Source organism: Salmo salar, chromosome ssa05 (assembly GCF_905237065.1).
Source record: "Salmo salar chromosome ssa05, Ssal_v3.1, whole genome shotgun sequence".
NCBI lineage: Eukaryota > Metazoa > Chordata > Actinopteri > Salmoniformes > Salmonidae > Salmo > Salmo salar.
In genome coordinates this window covers 4,732,714-4,752,810 of record NC_059446.1, presented here as the reverse complement: position 1 = coordinate 4,752,810, position 20,097 = coordinate 4,732,714, and the positions used below count along the sequence as shown (strand labels likewise).

Here is a 20,097-nt window from a genome sequence, read left to right as displayed (position 1 = left end):
AGATGGCAAAGCAAGCAGGACACTGACTGCCTTGAGTTTAAAACATAACTGTGTAACTATATAATTGAAGTGCAATGCAGCCATCCACGTATGTAGAAAAACATCTCTGGGTTGGAGGAAATCGGCCAGCCGACCCACTGCCACTTGCTTATCTGTTAGTGCTTAAAAAAAAGTTGGTCAGTGGTGGATCTCACTATGTATTGTCAGTCCCATTTTGGCTGTACTAACCATGTCAAGTGAAACACAGAGCAATGTATCCTCACACACACACACAGGGTTATATGCCTGTCCCTTTATAAAAAAATAAATAAGTGAATTGTTTGTGTGCTATAGATGGAGCATCTGGCTCTTATGACCAATATAGTAAATAAGGGCTGTTATAGGGACGGGTGAAGATGACCTGCCAGTGTGGGGCTGTTATAGGGACGGGTGAAGATGACCTGCCAGTGTGGGGCTGTTGTAAGGGAGGGCTAGAGGAACAGCTCAGATCTGTTCTAACGCTAGTCCAGTGGTTCTCAACCTGTTTTGGTCACTGTACCACCAAGAACATTTCTCTGCCCAGAGTACCCCTTCATGAGTTTAACAATAAGCCTATGGTCTCGAGTCTTCCCACGTACACAGTTTTATTTAATGCTCACAAACATTTTGCTTGATGATAAAAATTTTAAAAAAGACAATACCAAAACAGGCAGATATGAGATTTTTTTATTGATGAGTTTTCCAGTTCCTGTGTAACATTCTCTGTGTGATAATGTCCCAATACACAACAGCTGATGACAGATTGAGACAACGCAGTTTAAATGAAGGGGGGGGAGTGTTTGAAAATATGACTCAACAGACTAGCTTTCATCAAACTGTTTACAACATGTCCATGTCATTCTAGATTTCTTGTTTAATTTGTCCATGATATGAGGACTCTTAAAGACAGAGTGGCTGTGGATCGGGATTTTCTTCCCAGGGTTAAAGGTTTTGCACATGTGGGGGATTCTCTACATCCACAGTCTCTGCAGGCTACTCTGATGAATGGCTATCACTTAAAGTTAGATCAAAGTTTGGAAGATCACATGATATTATACAGAACAGAAACCAATATAATAGTATGTTACTGTAAGGCAAAAACCCCCCCACCTGATTTCCGGATGATTGTTTAAAATGGTTGCATCTCTCTCATAACTCGTGCTACTAGACAACAACAAAAGTGCTTTGATTGAAACAAAAACACAGATTTGCTTCAGTTTTAATAACACCTTCTGCTGTAAAATTCACTCACTGTGCATCATTCAAAACACTACATAACTAAGATCTAAGAGGTATATTCCCATAAAACTGATCCAGATCAAATGGTTGGTATGCAGATGCTGCATAGCCGTCTCACTGGTAAAACTTGGGAAGAATTATCCTTCACGGCTGACAGTGAGAAAAGTGAAGAGAGGGTGACCACTTGTGCCTAAAGTAGAGGTAAGGAGACACGTGGATCTATCCAGGGGGGATGGGGCAGTACCCCCAAGGTTCTACAGCCTAAAAACAATGGCACAACAAGCCCCCTAGTATGTGAATTCTTCTGATCCTTACTGAGGATCTACCTCAGAATGATTCGTTGGATGTGAAGACACTTATTTGTTGGAGCAGACTACATCGTCTAGCCTGGTCCCAGATCTGTTTGTGCTGTCCTGCCAACTCTTATGGTTATTGCATAGAACATATGTATAAAAAAAAAGGGTCATTGTCACATTTGGCAAGACTGCACAAAAACAGATCTGAAACCAGGCTATAAGTAGTCTAGCTTGGGAAGGAAATTCATCTGGCCAAAAGCACAAACCCTAAACGGGAGTAAGGAGGAGTTTAAAGTTCAACAAGGCCACAAGCTCATAGCATCTCAAATTTCTATTAGCTACCGTTAAATAATCAATTAGGAATATCATTCAACAGTGAATGAATAGGTCAATTAATCAATTCTTAATAAATAAAAAAAACAGGCATAGGTGGTTTACAATCGACTCCTAATGTAGTTCCTGAACAGGACTGGCTATGTTAGACCTTTTCACATGAAATAAAATACAAATTACAGTGGAGATTAACCTAATCTGGTATTTTATAAAATTACAAAAACACTTAATTGGGAGAGTCCATTATGCTTAAGAGAGAGGGATCTGACCCAATGCCCTCTGTAGTTTAGGAGAGGGAAGGAGTTTAATAAAGAATTTACAGTAACAATATTTTCTTAACGTCAGTAATGTAGTGGTCAAATGGAAGCATTGCTGAGGGAAGTTAAAAAGAACATGAACAGTCAAGAACGTTCCATGTTTCAGGTAGTGACTTATATTTCCACTGGATACATTACATCAGAATAAGGAAAGATGGTGGGAGAGGCAAAATACCTTTCCTCCAGTTAAACATAGGAAGGACACTACACCGAGACACAGCGGAGAAGAGGAGGGACACTCCGAGAGACAGCGGAGAAGAGGGACACCACACCAAGACACAGCGGAGAAGAGGAGGGACACTACACCGAGACACAGCGGAGAAGAGGAGGGACACTCCACCGAGACACAGCGGAGAAGAGGAGGGACACTCCACCAGGACACAGAGGAGAAGTGGGACACTCCACCGGGACACAGCGGAGAAGAGGGACACTACACCGAGACACAGCGGAGAAGAGGAGGGACACCACACCGGGACACAGCGGAGAAGAGGAGGGACACCACACCGGGACACAGCGGAGAAGAGGGACACCCCACCGGGACACAGCGGAGAAGAGGAGGGACACTCCACCGAGACACAGCGGAGAAGAGGAGGGACACTACACCGAGACACAGCGGAGAAGAGGAGGGACACTACACCGAGACACAGCGGAGAAGAGGAGGGACACTACACCGAGACACAGCGGAGAAGAGGAGGGACACTACACCGAGACACAGCGGAGAAGAGGAGGGACACTACACCGAGACACAGCGGAGAAGAGGAGGGACACTACACCGAGACACAGCGGAGAAGAGGAGGGACACTCCACCAGGACACAGCGGAGAAGAGGAGGGACACTCCACCAGGACACAGCGGAGAAGAGGAGGGACACTCCGCCGAGACACAGCGGAGAAGAGGAGGGACACTCCACCGAGACACAGCGGAGAAGAGGAGGGACACTCCGCCGAGACACAGCGGAGAAGAGGAGGGACACTCCACCGAGACACAGCGGAGAAGAGGAGGGACACTCCACCGAGACACAGCGGAGAAGAGGAGGGACACTCCACCGAGACACAGCGGAGAAGAGGAGGGACACTCCACCGAGACACAGCGGAGAAGAGGAGGGACACTCCACCGAGACACAGCGGAGAAGAGGAGGGACACTCCACCGAGACACAGCGGAGAAGAGGAGGGACACTCCACCGAGACACAGCGGAGAAGAGGAGGGACACTCCACCGAGACACAGCGGAGAAGAGGAGGGACACTCCACCGAGACACAGCGGAGAAGAGGAGGGACACTCCACCGAGACACAGCGGAGAAGAGGAGGGACACTCCACCGAGACACAGCGGAGAAGAGGAGGGACACTCCACCGAGACACAGCGGAGAAGAGGAGGGACACTCCACCGAGAGACAGCGGAGAAGAGGAGGGACACTACACCGAGACACAGCGGAGAAGAGGAGGGACACTACACCGAGACATAGCGGAGAAGAGGAGGGACACTCCACCGAGACACAGCGGAGAAGAGGAGGGACACTCCACCGAGACACAGCGGAGAAGAGGAGGGACACTCCACCGAGACACAGCGGAGAAGAGGAGGGACACTACACCAGGACACAGCGGAGAAGAGGAGGGACACCACACCAAGACACAGCGGAGAAGAGGAGGGACACTCCACCGAGACACAGCGGAGAAGAGGAGGGACACTCCACCGAGACACAGCGGAGAAGAGGAGGGACACTCCACCGAGACATAGCGGAGAAGAGGAGGGACACTACACCGAGACACAGCGGAGAAGAGGAGGGACACTCCACCGAGCCACAGCGGAGAAGAGGGACACTACACCAGGACACAGCGGAGAAGAGGAGGGTCCGAACATAAAAGAACCCTACACCAAAAGAAGACCTATATGATTGAGAGGCTAGTACTCATTCTGCCTAAATGCAAACAGGGTTCATAACTCAAGAGCGGGCGTTGTTTAAAGAAGGGACACCGGAAACCAACATCACCACCACTCCTCCGTTCCATTGGCCGTACTAGCGCACCAGAGGTGTCTGTTTGAGGGCTATGAGGACCGAGCGCATCCGGGACACGTCCTTGGCTGTCTTGTTGGTCTTGGGGTTGAAGTCACAGAGACGGGCCACTTTCTCCCACTCCGTCCCTGGACTGTCACCGTCAGCCTCAGACAGGAAGGCCTCTTCAGATGCCCTGGAGGAGGGAAGGAAGGGGATGGGAGATGTGGATGAGGTGTTTGAGGAACGGTTTCCCGGACACAGATTAAGCCTGGTCCTGGACTAATACATTTACAATGCTCATTGGAGAATCTCCTTTGAAATAACATTTTATTTCAGGACTTTAGTCTGAGTCAGGAAAACCGTCCCATAGAGATTAGAATAAATGACATGCCATGCTTTAATCTTCACACGTCACAGACTCATAGCGTATGTACATTTGACTAAAACTGACACACACACACCACGGTATTGAAAATAGGCTACATGCATTTCTGGCAAATGATCATAACTGAAATAATTTAGATGGATTTCAATAAACACTGTTGTTGTGATTTATGGACAGTGTCAAATAGAGTCCCTCCAAGAACAAAATGAGCCCTCACATCATGTGTTAATTCACTGGTTTGTTTCACAGTTGGAACATGCAAACAAAGTAATGACAGGTAACAAAATAAAAAGGGAGAATGCCAAGACAATACTACACCAAAAGCAGAAGAGTTGTAAAGCCTACACAAAGCCTAGCACTTCAGAGTTGGGCTGTTTGTAGAAAGTCTCATCAACAATCCTAGTGTGCGGTAGAGAGAGAGAGAGAAGAGAAGGAAAAAGAGAAGAGAAGAAGAAGAGAAGAGAAGAGAGAGAGAACAAACAAGATTCAGGAGAGGAAGTCCCATCAGATGAACATTGTAGACCCGATCAAGGTGGAAGCTATGACCTCCTTATTGATGTCACCTGTTAAATCCACTTCAAATCAGTGTAAATGAAGGGGAGGTGACATGTAAATCTTGAGGCATCGATGGTGTATGTGTGCCATTCAGATGGTGAATGGGCAAGAAAAAAAAAGATTGAAGTGCCTTTGAGCGGGGTATGGTAGTAGGTGCCAGGCGCACCGGTTTGTGCCAAGAACACTGCTGGGTTTTTCATGCTCAATAGTTTCCCGTGTCTATCAAGAATGGTCCATCTCCCAAAGGACATCCAGCCAACAGCAGGCCAGTGGTGGAAAACAGGTCATCGATGAAAGAGGATAAATGAGGCTGACATGAATTGTGCAGAGCGACAGACAGTCAGACAGTCCAGTACAACATTGGTGCCCAAAGACCCATACAAATAATGCAGAGCTCGTCATACCTTGAAACGAATGGGATATGGCAATCAACGACCTTACAGAGAAACTGAGGTTGCAGTGGGCTAGCGAACGGTCCCGTGTGGCTCAGTTGGTAGAGCATGGTGTTTGCAACGCCAGGGTTGTGGGTTCGATTCCCACGGGGGACCAGTACGGGGGAAAAAAATGTTTGAAATGTATGTATTCACTACTGTAAGTCGCTCTGGATAAGAGCGTCTGCTAAATGACTAAAATGTCAAATGAACGAAAACACTGGAGAATTGGGAAAAACATTGCCTGGTCTGACGAATCCTGGTTCCTGCTGTTTAAAAAAAATGATTGGAGGGCTAGAGTATAGATAGAACCACGACTACATGCATCCATCACGCAGCGGGTTAACATTGCAGGCGGGTGGTGGTGGTGATGTTGTGGGCTGTGTTTTCATGGCACACATTGGGCCCCTTGATAAACGTGGAGCAACATTTGAACGGCACAAGATATCTGAACATTATTGCCAATCTGGAGCATCCCTTCACGACAGCAGTGTATCCATCTGTAAATAGATTATTTTGGGCAGGATAATGCCCCAATGCAACAAGGCTAGGACTGTCCAGGAATGATTCCACAAACATGACAGTGAATTCATCTTACTGCAGTGGCCTGTCCAGTCACCAGAGATCAATCTAATTGATAATCTGTGGGATGAGATGGAACGAGCTATTTCACAGATCCACTACTAGCCAACTTGACACCACTGTTGAAAGCGTTGTAGTCACAACATGGGCCAGCATCCCTGTGGAATGCTTTCGACACCTAGAATCCATGCCCCGACAAATCGAGGCTGTTCTGAGTGCAAAAGGGGGTGCAACTCGATATTAGGAAGGTGTTCTTAATGTTTTGTACCCTCAGTGTATAGGTATAGAACAATTCCATTGTGTAATGATAAAACACAATACTGTCTTAATCATCGTAGTCCATAGGGCAACAGGATATACTGCAATGTGACATTTCTAGGTAAATTGTTTTTTTCCCCTTACTAGCCAATGTGTACATTCCAATTGGCACCCTAGTCACTATTTAGTGCACTACTTTTGACCAGAGCCCTATGGGCCTTGGGGTCGTGCACTATATAGTGAACAAGGTGCCGTTTGGGACGTAGACGGTTTTGTTTTCTATATCCTGGCTGTGTTGTCCTGGACATAGTGCTAGCCTCTCGTCATGCTCAGTCACATTACAGCAGGAAAGAGAGATGTAGATACAAACTGCTACCGTGCCAGACTGGACAGTCGGTTAGGAAGCATAGGGAGAATATTGGTTTTATACTGAACAAAAATATTTTTAAAAAACGCAACATGTAAAAAGTGTTGGTTCCATGTTTCATGAGCTGAAATGAAACATTCCAGAAATGTTCCATTCGCACAAAAAAAAGGTTATTTCTCTCAAATGTTGTGCACAAATTAGTTTACATCCCTGTTAGTGAGCATTTCTCCTTTCCCAAGATAATTCATCCACCTGACAGGTGGAGAAGCTGATCAAGAAGCTGATTAAACAGCCTTGTGCTGGGAACAATAAAATACTACTGCAGTTGTCATACAACACATTGCCACAGATGTTTCAAGTTGAGGGAACGTGCAATTGGCATGCTGACTGCAGGAACGTCCACCAGAGCTGTTACCAAAGAATTTAATGTTCATTTCTCTACCATAAGCCACCTCCAATGTCGTTTTAGTGAATTTGGCAGTACGTCCAACTGGCCTCACAACATCAGACCCCGTGTAACCAGGCCAGCCCAGGACCTCCACATCCAGCTTATTCACCTGCAGGATCATCTGAGACCAGCCGCCTGGACAGCTGATTAAACTATGGGTTTGAACAACAAAATAATTTCTGCACAACAGTCAGAAACCGTCTCAGGGAAGCTCATCTGCGTGCGTCGTCGTCGTCCTCACCAGGGGTCTTGACCTGACTGCGGTTCGGCATCATAAACAGACTTCAGTGGTCAAATTCTCACCTTCGATGGTGACTGGCACGCTGAAGAAGTGTGCTCTTCGCGGATGAATCCCAGTTTCAACTGTACCGGGCAGATTGCAGTCGTGTGGGCGAGAGGTTTGCTGATGTCAACATTGTGAACAGAGTGCCCCATGGTGGCAGTGGGGTTACGGTATGGGCAGGTACAAGCTACGGACAACGAACACAATTGCATTTTTAAAAATCGATGGCAATTTAAAATGCACATACATGACAAAAGTATGTGGACACCTACTTGTCGAATATCTCATTCGAAAATCATGGGCGTTAATATGGAGTTGGTCCACACCTTTTGCCGCTATAACAGCCTCCACTCTTCTGGGAAGGCTTTCCACTAGATGTTGGAACATTGCTGCGCGGAGACTCTGTGCAGGCCAGTCAAGTTCTTCCACACCTATCTCAACAAACCATTTCTGTATGGACCTCGCTTTGTGCACGGGGGTATTGTCATGCTGAAAAAGCAGAGGGTCTTCCCCAAAATGTAGCCACAAATTTGGAAGCACAGAATCATATAGAATGTCATTGTATGCTGTAGCGTTAAGATTTCCACTGGAACTAAGGGGCCCAAACCATGAAAAACAGCCCCAGACCATTATTCCTCCTTCACCAAACTGCGAGAGAGAGTCAGGAAAACCATCCCATATATATATATATATATATATAAAATGGAAGAAGTTTGGAACCACCAAGATGGGGGAGAAGGGCCTTGGTCAGATTATCTGGTCTGATGAAACCAAGATTGAATTCTTTGGCCTGAATGCCAAGCGTCACATCTGGAGGAAACCTGACACCATCCCTATGGTGAAGCATGGTGGTGGCGGCATCATGCTGTGGGGATGTTTTTAAGCGACAGGGACAGGGAGACTAGTCAGGATATAGGGAAAGATGAACGGCGCAAAGTACAGAGAGATCCTTGATGAAAACCTGCTCCAGAGCACTCAGGACCTCCAGACTGGGGCGAAGGTTCACCTTCCAACAGGACAACGACCCTAAGCACACAGCCAAGACAACGCAGGAGTGGCTTCGGGACAAGTTTCTGAATGTCCTTGAGTGGCCCATCCAGAGCCCGGACTTGAACCCCATCGAACATCTCTAGAGACCTTAAAATAGCTGTGCAGCGACGCTCCCCATCTAACCTGACAGAGCTTGAGAGGATCTGTATTGAAGAATGGGAGAAACTCCCCAAATACAGATGTGCCAAGCTTGTAGCGTCATACCCTAGAAGACTTGAGGCTGTAATCGCTGCCAAAGGTGCTTCAACAAAGTACTGAGTAGTGTCTGAATACTTATGTAAATGTGATATATTTCAGTGCTTTATTTTTATACATTTGCATCAAAAAATATCTAAAAACCTGTTTTTGCTTTGTAATTATGGGGTATTGTGTGTAGATTGATGAGGAAAAACTACAATTTAATCAATTTTAGAATAAAGCTGTAACGTAACAAAATGTGGAAAAAGTCTAGAGCTCTGAATACTTCCCGAATGCACTGTAAATGTAGGATAACACAGGGCGTTAAAATAGTTAAACATTAGTTCACAGTTAAATCAACTTTGATAAATCAATACAAAAATGCAAATAAGAAGTCACGTGTCATTTAGTTATTTCATTAGCTCAAAGAAATAAGGTTGAGAAATCCATCCACTTTCCTTAGTTTATGCCAGTTCAGAGCTATTACAACGACATTTCAGCTTGGTGACAAACCCTAAATAATGAACAATATATGGCTGTTACAACAACAACAAAACATCGGAGCCCTGGGGCCAGAGGTCAGCTCAGCTATCACAATTACAAGATTCCACTCTGTTTAGGATATTTACCAGGAAATCCTGTCCACATTATTATATATATATATATATATATTTTTTTTAGGTACATGAATAAAGTCAACTTTCTGTGACAGTCTATTGGAAGTCTGTAAGCCTAAGCTTATAAATCCCATTTCCTGGTCTGATGTCACGAAATAACCATAGAAACACACATTCTTATAACATTGTTGCTCTTAGATTCTGATAGTGAACGATTCATTCAGATTCATATTTAGCCTAATGTATATTGTTATACTTGTATTTCCTGTTATGTTAGTTGAGGGAACCATGTAGGAAGTAAACAGAGTTAGGTAGGAACTAACCTGTTGTTGGCCTTGTTCTTCTCCATCTGTTCATTCTGGTGCACATGCCAGTCCTCCAGCTCTTTCTTGGCCTTCTCTTTCCACTCAGCCTCCGCAGCCTTGGACGCAGAGTCTTCAGGGTTCACATACACACACACAGGAAAAGATGGGGATGGTATGATCAATACAGAATCTGCGCAAAACCAGGGTAGTATTCAATAGGAACGAAACGGAAGCAAACAGGCGGAAATGGGCAGGACTACCTGATTTTGTCCAATAAATATTGCTTGTTTTCATTTTTCGTTGCAATAAAGGTTTTGCTATGGTGTGCACTAATGAATACTACCCAGGATGAAATGTTTTAGTCCACAATGCATTGTATGAGCTACAGAAGGTGGTGCTCTTTTCTCAGGAGATCAACTATACAGCAAGAACAACTCAAGCATACCATACAGGACAAGACACTGAGTGGAACCCAAATGAAGGGTGGTTCACACACAGAAATACACAGAGTATTCAACCTAATATTTATAGGTCTTTTATTTAGCGTTTTAGCAGGCAGGGGAAAGAATGAGACATTTAGGTGTCAACCTTCGTCAGTGTGTACAAAATACTGACTGAGAAGTCAGCGGTAGATACTGCATGTACCGCAGCGGTAGTAGTATGCAAGTCTGAAGTAGCTGTGTGTCCCCAAACTGGCACCCTATTCCCTACATAGTGCACTACTTTTGACCAGAGCCCTATGGACCCTGGCTAAAAGTAGTGCACTATATAGGGCACAACTTACCTAGTTGCTCCAGCCGTGCCTTCTGCTCCTCCCTCCACTTACGCAGGCTCTCAGGCTCTGCTCTCAGAGAGTCCACCTGGGAGATGGCCGCATAGCTGTCCGATGGACCGTTGGACTCCTGGGGGGGGAAGAACCAGGACCAGACATAAGGACCACCAGTCATAGGCTGCGTTTACAAAGGCAGCCCAATTATTGGCAAAAGATCTGATCTGATTGGTCAAAAATAAATCAGAATTGGGCTGCCCGTGTAAACGCAGCCATAAGACCAGGCATAGACTAGCCCATTATGAACTGATGTATCCTAGCTTGCGGTGCCTGCAGGCTAGACAAACACCATACATAAGGCATAGTGCCGAGCGATTAACCAAAATGTTGGTTATTAAACAACTAATTGACCGACGTCGATTCAAATATTAGAATTCCATTTTGTACCATTTTTATCTGTGAGCTCGATGTGCAGTTTCTGTAGAGATAAATCAGATCAAGCCTGAACTGTGCGATTGTAGTATGGATTTGTAGTTTCCAACAGACCAATATTCAACACAGTTTAGTGCAGACAACTTGGTAATTAACTACAATGACCATAATCCACTGCGCACCCGCTTAAACTTGTCCGGTCTGTGCGGCACAGACAAAGAGAGAAGAACACACGATCGAGGGGGATAGAAAGCAATTACTTTGCGAGCCTGAAAATACACGATTTAAGTGATGGATAGTTGGTATTCAGCAGTTAAATAAATAGGCCTATGACTTATTTACTTTGAAGAAATACTAAAATAGTGATTTTGTCAAGACAGCAGCTCTATAGAGATGAGAAGATGACTTGGAGTGAAACAAAATCATTGAAGAAATTATGGTTAATAAGTGATAAGCATTAGTCACTACAATCATGGGACTTTTATGAAACAATTTTATTCTGTGTTGTTACAGCATCCAACTCACATAATGCTTTTACAGTCGTCCGTCCCCCCCCAAAAAAAATTATTAAATCTGAAATCTGTGATCATTTCTTTAATAATCTAACCGACCTCAAAAAGCATTAATCGCTCAGCACTAATAAGGCATGAGGACAACCAGGTCATTCAATAGTAACAGCTGGACACTGAGGAGCAAATGCAGAAATCCTTAAAGGGCAGCTGAACTTCCTGATTTGGCCCCATTTTAGATTTGGCTCATTAAGAAATACCAACGGCCATGACAATTCAAAGGTGAGTTGGTTTCGGGGTGTGGTTTGATGTGGATGTCTTGTGTGCGTGTTTGCAGGTGGGAAGAGTTAGCCAGTATTTTTCACCAATAAGCTTCAGCCTTGGTGTGCAACCGTGGCAAAGTTGGATTAACAATAAATTAAACAATGTAAATGAGAAAATATTCATGTTGCACACCTTTTAGTTATCATTAAATGCTTTCAATATCTGTATATGAATTTATAGTTGTTTTGAGGTTTTTTTAAGTATTGGAATTTGAACATATAGTCCCATGTAGCCTACATTGTGTAGTTTACACATTATCCCTAACTAGCCCCATTGGGATATCCAAAGTCAAACCACATTTACCAAGGCATGATGCTGGGGTCTGTGATGATTACTTATGTGCTGCCAGCTGTGGGCAGGATTGAAACAAACCCAATCTGAATTGACATTATGTTGGGACATACTCAGGTTACAAAACACTGTTTTGGATGACATTGATTTTAGCCAAAATTATACTATTTACACTGTTGTCAATTTTGACAGTAGAATAAATTATTTGGACTCATAGGCGGTTTTCTAAAAGAGATATATATATATATATATATATCATTTTTACAGGCAGTTGGTCTTTACATTACCCAAGAACGTTTCTCTTGTCATGCTTCCTTGAACAACAATGGCCTTACCATAGAGAATGCAGTACCTATTTCAGGTGTGTCATCTACTACAGGTACAGCATCACTTACAAAACTAACCTGCAATAACATGTCCAAGTACATCATTTAAAACAAAAAAATAAAGGTTAATTCTCATTAATGCTCCTCTCTTACCAGCACAAACCTGTTTCCGTTTACCGTGGCTGCTGATGCCTCTGCAAATCCGGCATCTGACAGATGAAACAACAAAACGACTTTAAAAAGAACCGTACATGACATGATTAATTAACATTATTCTAACCTACGTTAACTAAAATCGATTTGCTTTCGGTGGGCGGATATCTAGTGACACAGTAAATGTATTAAACACCTTTTTGGACACTAAGGTAAACTAGTTTCTCACCGCAAACAATGGGCTAACCTAATTTAACCTGAGTGTAATCTTCAAGACATTACACAATCATTATCCAGACAAGTGATTCAAACTTTAGTCCTCATTTAGACATTATTCCAGTCAGGGTGTAACGTTAGTGTGCTTCCTCCAACTAAAATAACGTTACCGTTTACATTGACAGTTGTCAATTAGCTAACTAAAAAAAACAGGCTAATTTAGCTAACTAACTAACTAGTTTGTCTGGTTACTATAGTACTAAAAACCAGGCTAATTTAGCTAACTAACTAACTAGTTCGTCTGGTTACTATAGTACTAAAAACCAGGCTAATTTAGCTAACTAACTAGTTTGCCTGGTTACTATAGTACTAAAAACCAGGCTAATTTAGCTAACTAACTAACTAACTAACTAGTTTGTCTGGTTACTATAGTACTAAAAACCAGGCTAATTTAGCTAACTAACTAGTTTGCCTGGTTACTATAGTACTAAAAACCAGGCTAATTTAGCTAACTAGTTTGTCTGGTTACTATAGTACTAAAACCAGGCTAATTTAGCCAACTAACTAGTTTGTCTGGTTACTATAGTACTAAAACCAGGCTAATTTAGCCAACTAACTAGTTTGTCTGGTTACTATAGTACTAAAACCAGGCTAATTTAGCTAACTAACTAGTTTGCCTGGTTACTATAGTACTAAAAACCAGGCTAATTTAGCTAACTAACTAACTAGTTTGGCTGGTTACTATAGTACTAAAAACCAGGCTAATTTAGCTAACTAACTAGTTTGCCTGGTTACTATAGTACTAAAAACCAGGCTAATTTAGCTAACTAGTTTGTCTGGTTACTATAGTACTAAAACCAGGCTAATTTAGCCAACTAACTAGTTTGTCTGGTTACTATAGTACTAAAACCAGGCTAATTTAGCTAACTAGTTTGTCTGGTTACTATAGTACTAAAACCAGGCTAATTTAGCTAACTAACTAGTTTGTCTGGTTACTATAGTACTAAAACCAGGCTAATTTAGCCAACTAACTAGTTTGTCTGGTTACTATAGTACTAAAAACCAGGCTAATTTAGCTAACTAGTTTGTCTGGTTACTATAGTACTAAAACCAGGCTAATTTAGCTAACTAGTTTGTCTGGTTACTATAGTACTAAAACCAGGCTAATTTAGCCAACTAACTAGTTTGTCTGGTTACTTTAGTACTAAAACCAGGCTAATTTTAGCCAACTAACTAGTTTGTCTGGTTACTATAGTACTAAAACCAGGCTAATTTAGCTAACCAACTAGTTTGTCTGGTTACTATAGTACTAAAACCAGGCTAATTTCGCTAACTAACTAACTAGTTTGTCTGGTTACTATAGTACTAAAAACCAGGCTAATTTAGCTAACTAACTAGTTTGTCTGGTTACTACAGTACTAAAACAAGTTAAATGTTGTCGTCTCCTTTTGATGTACTTCTAGTTTAGAAGTTAGTTAAGCTAACATGCTAACTCAGCATCTAGTTAGCAATGTTTTACCGTATTCTCCAGGAGCAGGCGAATCCGCTACCGGCGGTTGTTGAACGGATCCGTCCAACGCTCCGGGTCCTCCGTCGTCGTTATTCTCTATCACCGGGATTTCGCTCTCTATCACCGCGATGTCGGTCTCTTGCTGGGCTAAGAAAGCCGCTGCTGGGTCCACCTCGACGGGCAACACTCCGTTGTCAGAGGCGAAGCCCAAATCTGAATCAGCCATCTTTTCACCACAACAACAACAACAACAAAATAAAAATGGAAGTGTGGCTAGCCGCTTAATACCGTTATATTATCGCTGGTTATCCATGAATTGAGCTGAGAGAGAAGCGTTATGATGGTGGATATATCAATACTCGGGTAGAACATGTAACTAACCCAACTTCACAGGAACTGTTGTCAGCTAATAGAATAAAGACTAATGTTAGTTAGTCAGCTTCTTCCGTCTGGGATGATTCATGATTACTCACTTTCAACTTGCCTCGCCTGCCACATCGTACTTCCAACTTTTTCATTTTGGTTTATTAGGATGTGTCTCTATCTGCTGGACAAACCTATGAAATACACTCCTATTTCCCAACTGGTATCTGAACTAAACGTTTTCTTCTTGCCTAATTAGGCTATTATGTATAAACCTTTTTTCTATTTGTTAGTATAGAATAGAGCACACTATCAGAATTAGAATATAATTAAAATACAATACAATAAATGATTAAACCTTTCTGCATAATAATAATAAGAGTGCTCATTTTAGCGTCATGTGAGGCAGGCAATTGATATTGCTTATTCTTAGTCGCCTTTAGATATTTTAGAATATATAGGAAATAGAGACTGTTAGGGGGAAAGCGCACCACCTCTCCCATAGCAGAGCACAGAAGAAGGGCACAGAAGAAGGGCAGGGATCGCCTACCCCTCCATGTGACTTGCTGACGTTACAGTAGGACGCTGCTCAACAGGAATGAATGCTGATTACTGCTTAAGGGATCCACAGTGCCCCTGACGTCCAAGTCGAGGAAGTCCGAAGTTTACTTTTCGGCTGGGTTACTTGTTTGATTCACATTATTTCTTTTCAGATCTCGACTACGGTAGGCCGACTCACGATGTCCGCCGATCATCATAATGACAAGGAGGTAGGTTAATGGAGAAAAGTTTATTCTAATTTATCAACTATCGGAATTCTACACGGAGTCCAGTGGACGTTTGTTGTAGCCAAGTCTGTAAAACATACATAGCCTTGTCTGACGTTAGAGTGTATGAAGTTACAATGAAGAAAAAAAAGATGATATTTAAGTTGCTGCTTTCCTTTTACATGAAAGTAAGATATTTAGCTGTTTTTCCTTGGTGGAATAACATTTTCCCGGCGGCGATAAAGCGGTCTAGACCTCGAAGTGGGTCTTGTAATGATCGGGCCTGTCTTGATCTTGCAGTCCTTTCTTATCGCATTCCACAATATTCAAGACCAATATATTGTATATATTACAACACCTGGTCTTGTTCAAAAGTTGTGTTTAACAGTTTCCTTCGTTTTTACAAGATACTGTATGTATGGTGTTGGAGTTACATTGTATTCTATCCATGTTAGTAGAGCAATAATGTAAAATTATGGATATCACTTTCTATGTTTGAATACCACCAATTTATTGATCAGCCCTCGTTCCATAATTTAGTGTTTGCCAAATATAGTTTTTTGGGGGGGTTACAACACTTACATTTATACTGAATAAAAATATAAACTCAACATGCAACAATTTAAAATATTTTCCTGCATTACAGTTCATATAAGGAAATCAGTCAATTGAAATAAGTACATTTTAGAGTCTAATCTATGGATTTAACATGACTGGGCAGGGGCGTAGCCATGGGTGGACCTGGGAGGGTGGTATAGGCCCACCAACTTGGGAGCCAAGCAAACTTGCTGGGGAGGCAGGCCCAGCCAATTCAGAAGGAGTTTTTACCCAGAAAAGGGGCTTTATTACAGACAGAAATACTCCTCTGCCCAACCCTCAGATAATCCCGCAGGTGAAGAAGCTGGATGTGGAGGTCCTGGGCTGGCGTTGTTACACGTGGTCTGAGGTTGTGAGGCCAGTTCAATGTACTGCCAAATTCTTTAAAACGACGTTGGAGGTGGCTTATGGTAGAGAAATGAACATTCAAAGCTTTGGTGGACATTATCAGCATGCCAATTGTTATCACTCTGTCTGTATGCAAGGCAACACTTTCATGTCTTTGTTGCCAGTGGCTGTTACGGTAAACTACTGGGTTAACCTCTGAGTATCTTCATTTTGACACATGGAGAAAGTAACAGTGTAGATTCCGTCCCTCTCCTCGCCCCTACCTGGGCTCGAAACCAGGGACCCTCAAAGCACCGTTACCCATCGCTCCACAAAAGCCGCGGCCCTTGCAGAGCAAGGGGAACAACTACTTCAAGGTCTCAGAGCGAGTGATGTCACCGATTTGAAACGCTATTAGCGCTCACCACCGCTTACTAGCTAGCCGTTTCACACCGGTTACACCAGCATTCCCATGGATATACACGGAGTATACCAGACATTAGGAACACCTTGTACCCCCTTCCAATAGGAACACCTTGTACCCCCTCCAATGCTTCCCACAGTTGTCAAGTTGGCTGGATGTCCTTGGCTGGGTGAAGTACTGTTCTTGATGCCCATGGGAAACTGTTGAGCATACAAAACCCAGCAGCGTTGCAGTTCTCGACACAAACCGGTGCGTCTGGCACCTACTACCATACCCCTGTTCAAAAGGCACTTAAATGTGTTGTCTTGCCCATTCACCCTCTGAACGGTACATATACACAATCCATGTCTCAATTGTCTCTAGGCTTAAAAGTCCTTCTTTAAACTGTCTCCTCCACTTCATCTACACTGATTTTGAAGTGGATTTAACCAGTGACATCAATAAGGGATCATAGCGTTCGCCTGGTCAGTCTCTCATGGAAAGTGCACTTCTTAATGTGTTGAATACTCAGTGTAATTTGCAATTGAAGCTTAGTTTGAGTTGAATAGAATAAAAAAACTAACTTTTAATTTTGATTCTGGAGTGTGGGCTACATAAACATGTCTCATTTAGCTAAAGAGGTTATTTCAGTATTTATTTACAGGACCTCCTGAACCTGCTTTTTCTGGGCGTTGACGTCTGGCTGCTCTTCTAAACTTTTTAAAGTGTGTCTCTGGTCTTGGAGGAAATATTGAAGGCCCAGTGACAGGATTCTCAAATTTGTTACCATCCCTTTTTTTTGTTTTTTGTTTGTTCGTGTGACCTTTCACACATTCCATCAGTCTAGATGTAACATCTATTTAGATATGAAGGATACTAGGCTGTGGAGAGCTACGCTTGCTGACGTCTGTATAAACACACTACCAGGACCTAGTTCAGAGGGCAGATAGCATTTTGTAATAGCCGAAGCTCATTTGGTTGACTTGTTTTTAGGGTAGAAATAAGTACATGTAGCCTACACCTTATCAATTCTTTGGATTTAGTTTTAAACATAAATCAAAGTAACTTTTTCACTGCGTATAGAAAAAAAGTCAAACCAGGTCTGTCTGTCTTTTTGATGTCCTATATTCTAATTGCTGGTTTGGTTAAGGTTATAAAGTACTTCTGGAAGGAATGTGTTCCTTACTGGTCTTCATTTATCTTCTGCTCTTCTATTCCTTTGCCATTCCTCCCGTTCTAAATATCTTTTGGCTTTTATGTGCAAAGTCGGTGCCAGATAATATGGGTAGTCAATGTTCCTCTCCTGCTCCTTCTCCTCGTTGCTGCCCCCCTTCTCCGTGACTCATGTGGGTGTAGGGCTGAAATAGTTTGGTGTAGTTTTACATTCCTTATATAGCTCTCTGAGGAGAGGAGTGTGGGGGGGCTTGCCTAGCTGTGTCACTGGGGGAGGGAGAGAGTCAGCCCATCCTGCTTCAGTACTCTAGCACTTCTGTAGCTTTCTGCCAGCTTTGGGTTACCAGGAGGGCCTCATCAGGACAAGGTATGTTTGCATTGCAGGTAGGTCTGTGTCGTGGTGAGGTTTTGGATACCTTGGAGGAGAGAGTTATGGGGGGGGGGTTGAGGTTATCATTAGGCTTGTAACTAATTTGGCAAGAGCATTAAGTGTCATGGCCTTAGGTCTCAGGTTGTCCTTGGTTCTTAAAATGACATGGGTTATGTGTTGTGCTGGCTGTGAGCGAAGGAAATGCGCTGTATCAATGTAATTAAACCTGTATTACTTTGACAGATACGTTTTAACAACGAAGGGTATTTGTTTGCGGACAGACTAACGTTTGGTTAGTATGTGGAATAAGAGTGGACAGCGTAAATACAGTCTATAGAAGTGTCCCTTTTTAATTTATTTTACCTTTATTTAACTAGGCAAGTCCATTAAGAACAAATTCTCATTTTCAATGACAGCCTACCGGGGAACAGTGGGTTAACTGCCTTGTTCAGGGGCAGAACGACAGATTTTTTTTTACCTTGTCAGCTCGGGAATTCAATCTTGCAACCTTTTCGGTTACTAGCCCAACGCTCTGACCACTAGGCTACCTACTCTACATACAGAGAATAGAAATATCATGCCTATATACAGGAAGTAGAAACCACTAGGCTACCTTCCCTCTGTTTGTTTCCTGGATGTCATGTGACAGAATTGTACTAGGCCTACATATTAATTAGTTTTTTCTTAGTTTATAATAAGGACATAACAATGGACAGATTTAGCCTAGTTTGTGGTCTATACATAGTATGCCATTCATGTAGCTTTATTGCTGTGACTTGACTTACGTTAGTTAAATGTACTCACTGTAAGCCGCTCTGTATTCAGTACCAGTCAAAAGTTTGGACACACCTACTCATTCCAGGGTTTAATTTATTTTTACTATTTTCTACATTGTAGAATAATAGCGACAATATTAAAAACTATGAAATAACATATGGAATCACGTAGTAACCAAAAAAGTGGTAAACAAATCAAATTATATTTGAGATTCTGCAAAGTAGCCACCCTTTGCCTTGACGGCTTTCCACATTCTTGACATTCTCTCAACCAGTTTCACAAGGTAGTTACCTGGAATGCATTTTAATTAACAGGTGTGCCTTGTTAAAAGTGAATTTGTGGAATTTATTTCCTTAATGCGTTTGAGACAATCATTTGTGTTGTGACAAGGTAGGGTTGGTATACAGTAGATAGCCCTATTTTGTAAAATACCAAGTCCATTTTATGGCAAGAACAGCTCAAATAAGCAAAGAGAAATGATAGTCCATCATTACTTGACTGACCTTCATGTCTTAAATCTGGAAAATGTCAAGAACTTTTAAAGTTTCTTCACAAAAACCATTAAGCTCTATGTTGAAACTGGCTCTCATGAGGACCGCCACAGGAAAGGAAGACCCAGAGTTACCTCTGCTGCAGAGGATATGTTCATTAGCGTTACCAGCCTCAGAAATTGTAGCCCAAATAAATGGTGCACAGAGTTCAAGTAACACACATCTCAACATCAACTGTTCAGAGGAGACTGCATGAATCAGGCCTTCATGGTAAAAATACTGCAAAGAAACCACTACTGAAGGACACCAACAAGAAGAAGACTTGCTTGGGCCAATAACACGAGCAATGGACATTAGACCGGTTGAAATCTGTCTTTTTTAGTCTGAGTCCAAATTTGAAATGTTTGGTTCTAACCGCCGTGTCTTTGTTTTGTCTTTGAACGTATGATCTCCACATGTGGGGTTCCCACCGTGAAGCATGGAGGAGGAGGTGTGATGGTGTGGGGGTGCTTTGCTGGTGACACAGTCTGTGATTTATTTAGAATTCAAGTCACACTTAACCAGCATGGCTACCACAGCATTCTGCAGCGATAGGCCATCCCATCTGGTTTGGGCTTAGTGGGACTATCATTTGTGTTTCAACA

The 20,097-nt window shown here is 42.8% G+C and overlaps 2 protein-coding genes across 4 annotated transcripts in view; one reads left to right on the top strand and one right to left on the bottom strand.

Moving 5' to 3' along the window:
- Positions 1-687: 687 nt before the first annotated feature.
- Positions 688-14,953, bottom strand: LOC106604106 (clathrin light chain B). 3 transcript variants are annotated; one of them, XM_014198504.2, is made up of 7 exons: positions 14,659-14,953; positions 14,195-14,411; positions 12,460-12,515; positions 10,440-10,557; positions 9,674-9,785; positions 4,928-4,981; positions 688-4,390 (listed from the first exon to the last, which is right to left on the bottom strand). In XM_014198504.2, exons 1-7 carry the CDS (start codon positions 14,701-14,703, stop codon positions 4,219-4,221), a joined length of 774 nt encoding a protein of 257 aa, XP_014053979.1. In that variant the 5' UTR covers positions 14,704-14,953; the 3' UTR covers positions 688-4,218. The 3 variants fall into 3 exon arrangements, with proteins under 3 accessions (XP_014053979.1, XP_014053980.1, XP_014053981.1); XM_014198505.2 differs by having other exon boundaries at positions 14,567-14,676; XM_014198506.2 differs by lacking the exon at positions 4,928-4,981 and having other exon boundaries at positions 14,659-14,948.
- Positions 14,954-15,184: 231 nt separating this feature from the next.
- The window catches only part of LOC100196664 (PDZ and LIM domain 7), a gene marked incomplete at its 3' end in the record, with an annotated part of 74,052 nt that continues 69,139 nt past the window's right edge, over positions 15,185-20,097 (top strand). Inside the window, 1 exon segment of the mRNA NM_001141693.1 lies at positions 15,185-15,318.

Excerpts from the sequence above, each read along its gene's own strand:
- LOC106604106 (XM_014198504.2), bottom strand. The coding sequence starts at position 14,703 with ATGAAAAAGTTGGAAGTACGATGTGGCAGGCGAGGCAAGTTGAAA. Across the intron at positions 12,516-14,194 it reads GCCTGCTCCTGGAGAATACG|ATGCCGGATTTGCAGAGGCA; the intron begins GTAAAACATTGC and ends TTCATCTGTCAG. Across the intron at positions 4,982-9,673 it reads AAGAACAAGGCCAACAACAG|GATTGTTGATGAGACTTTCT; the intron begins GTTAGTTCCTAC and ends ACCGCACACTAG.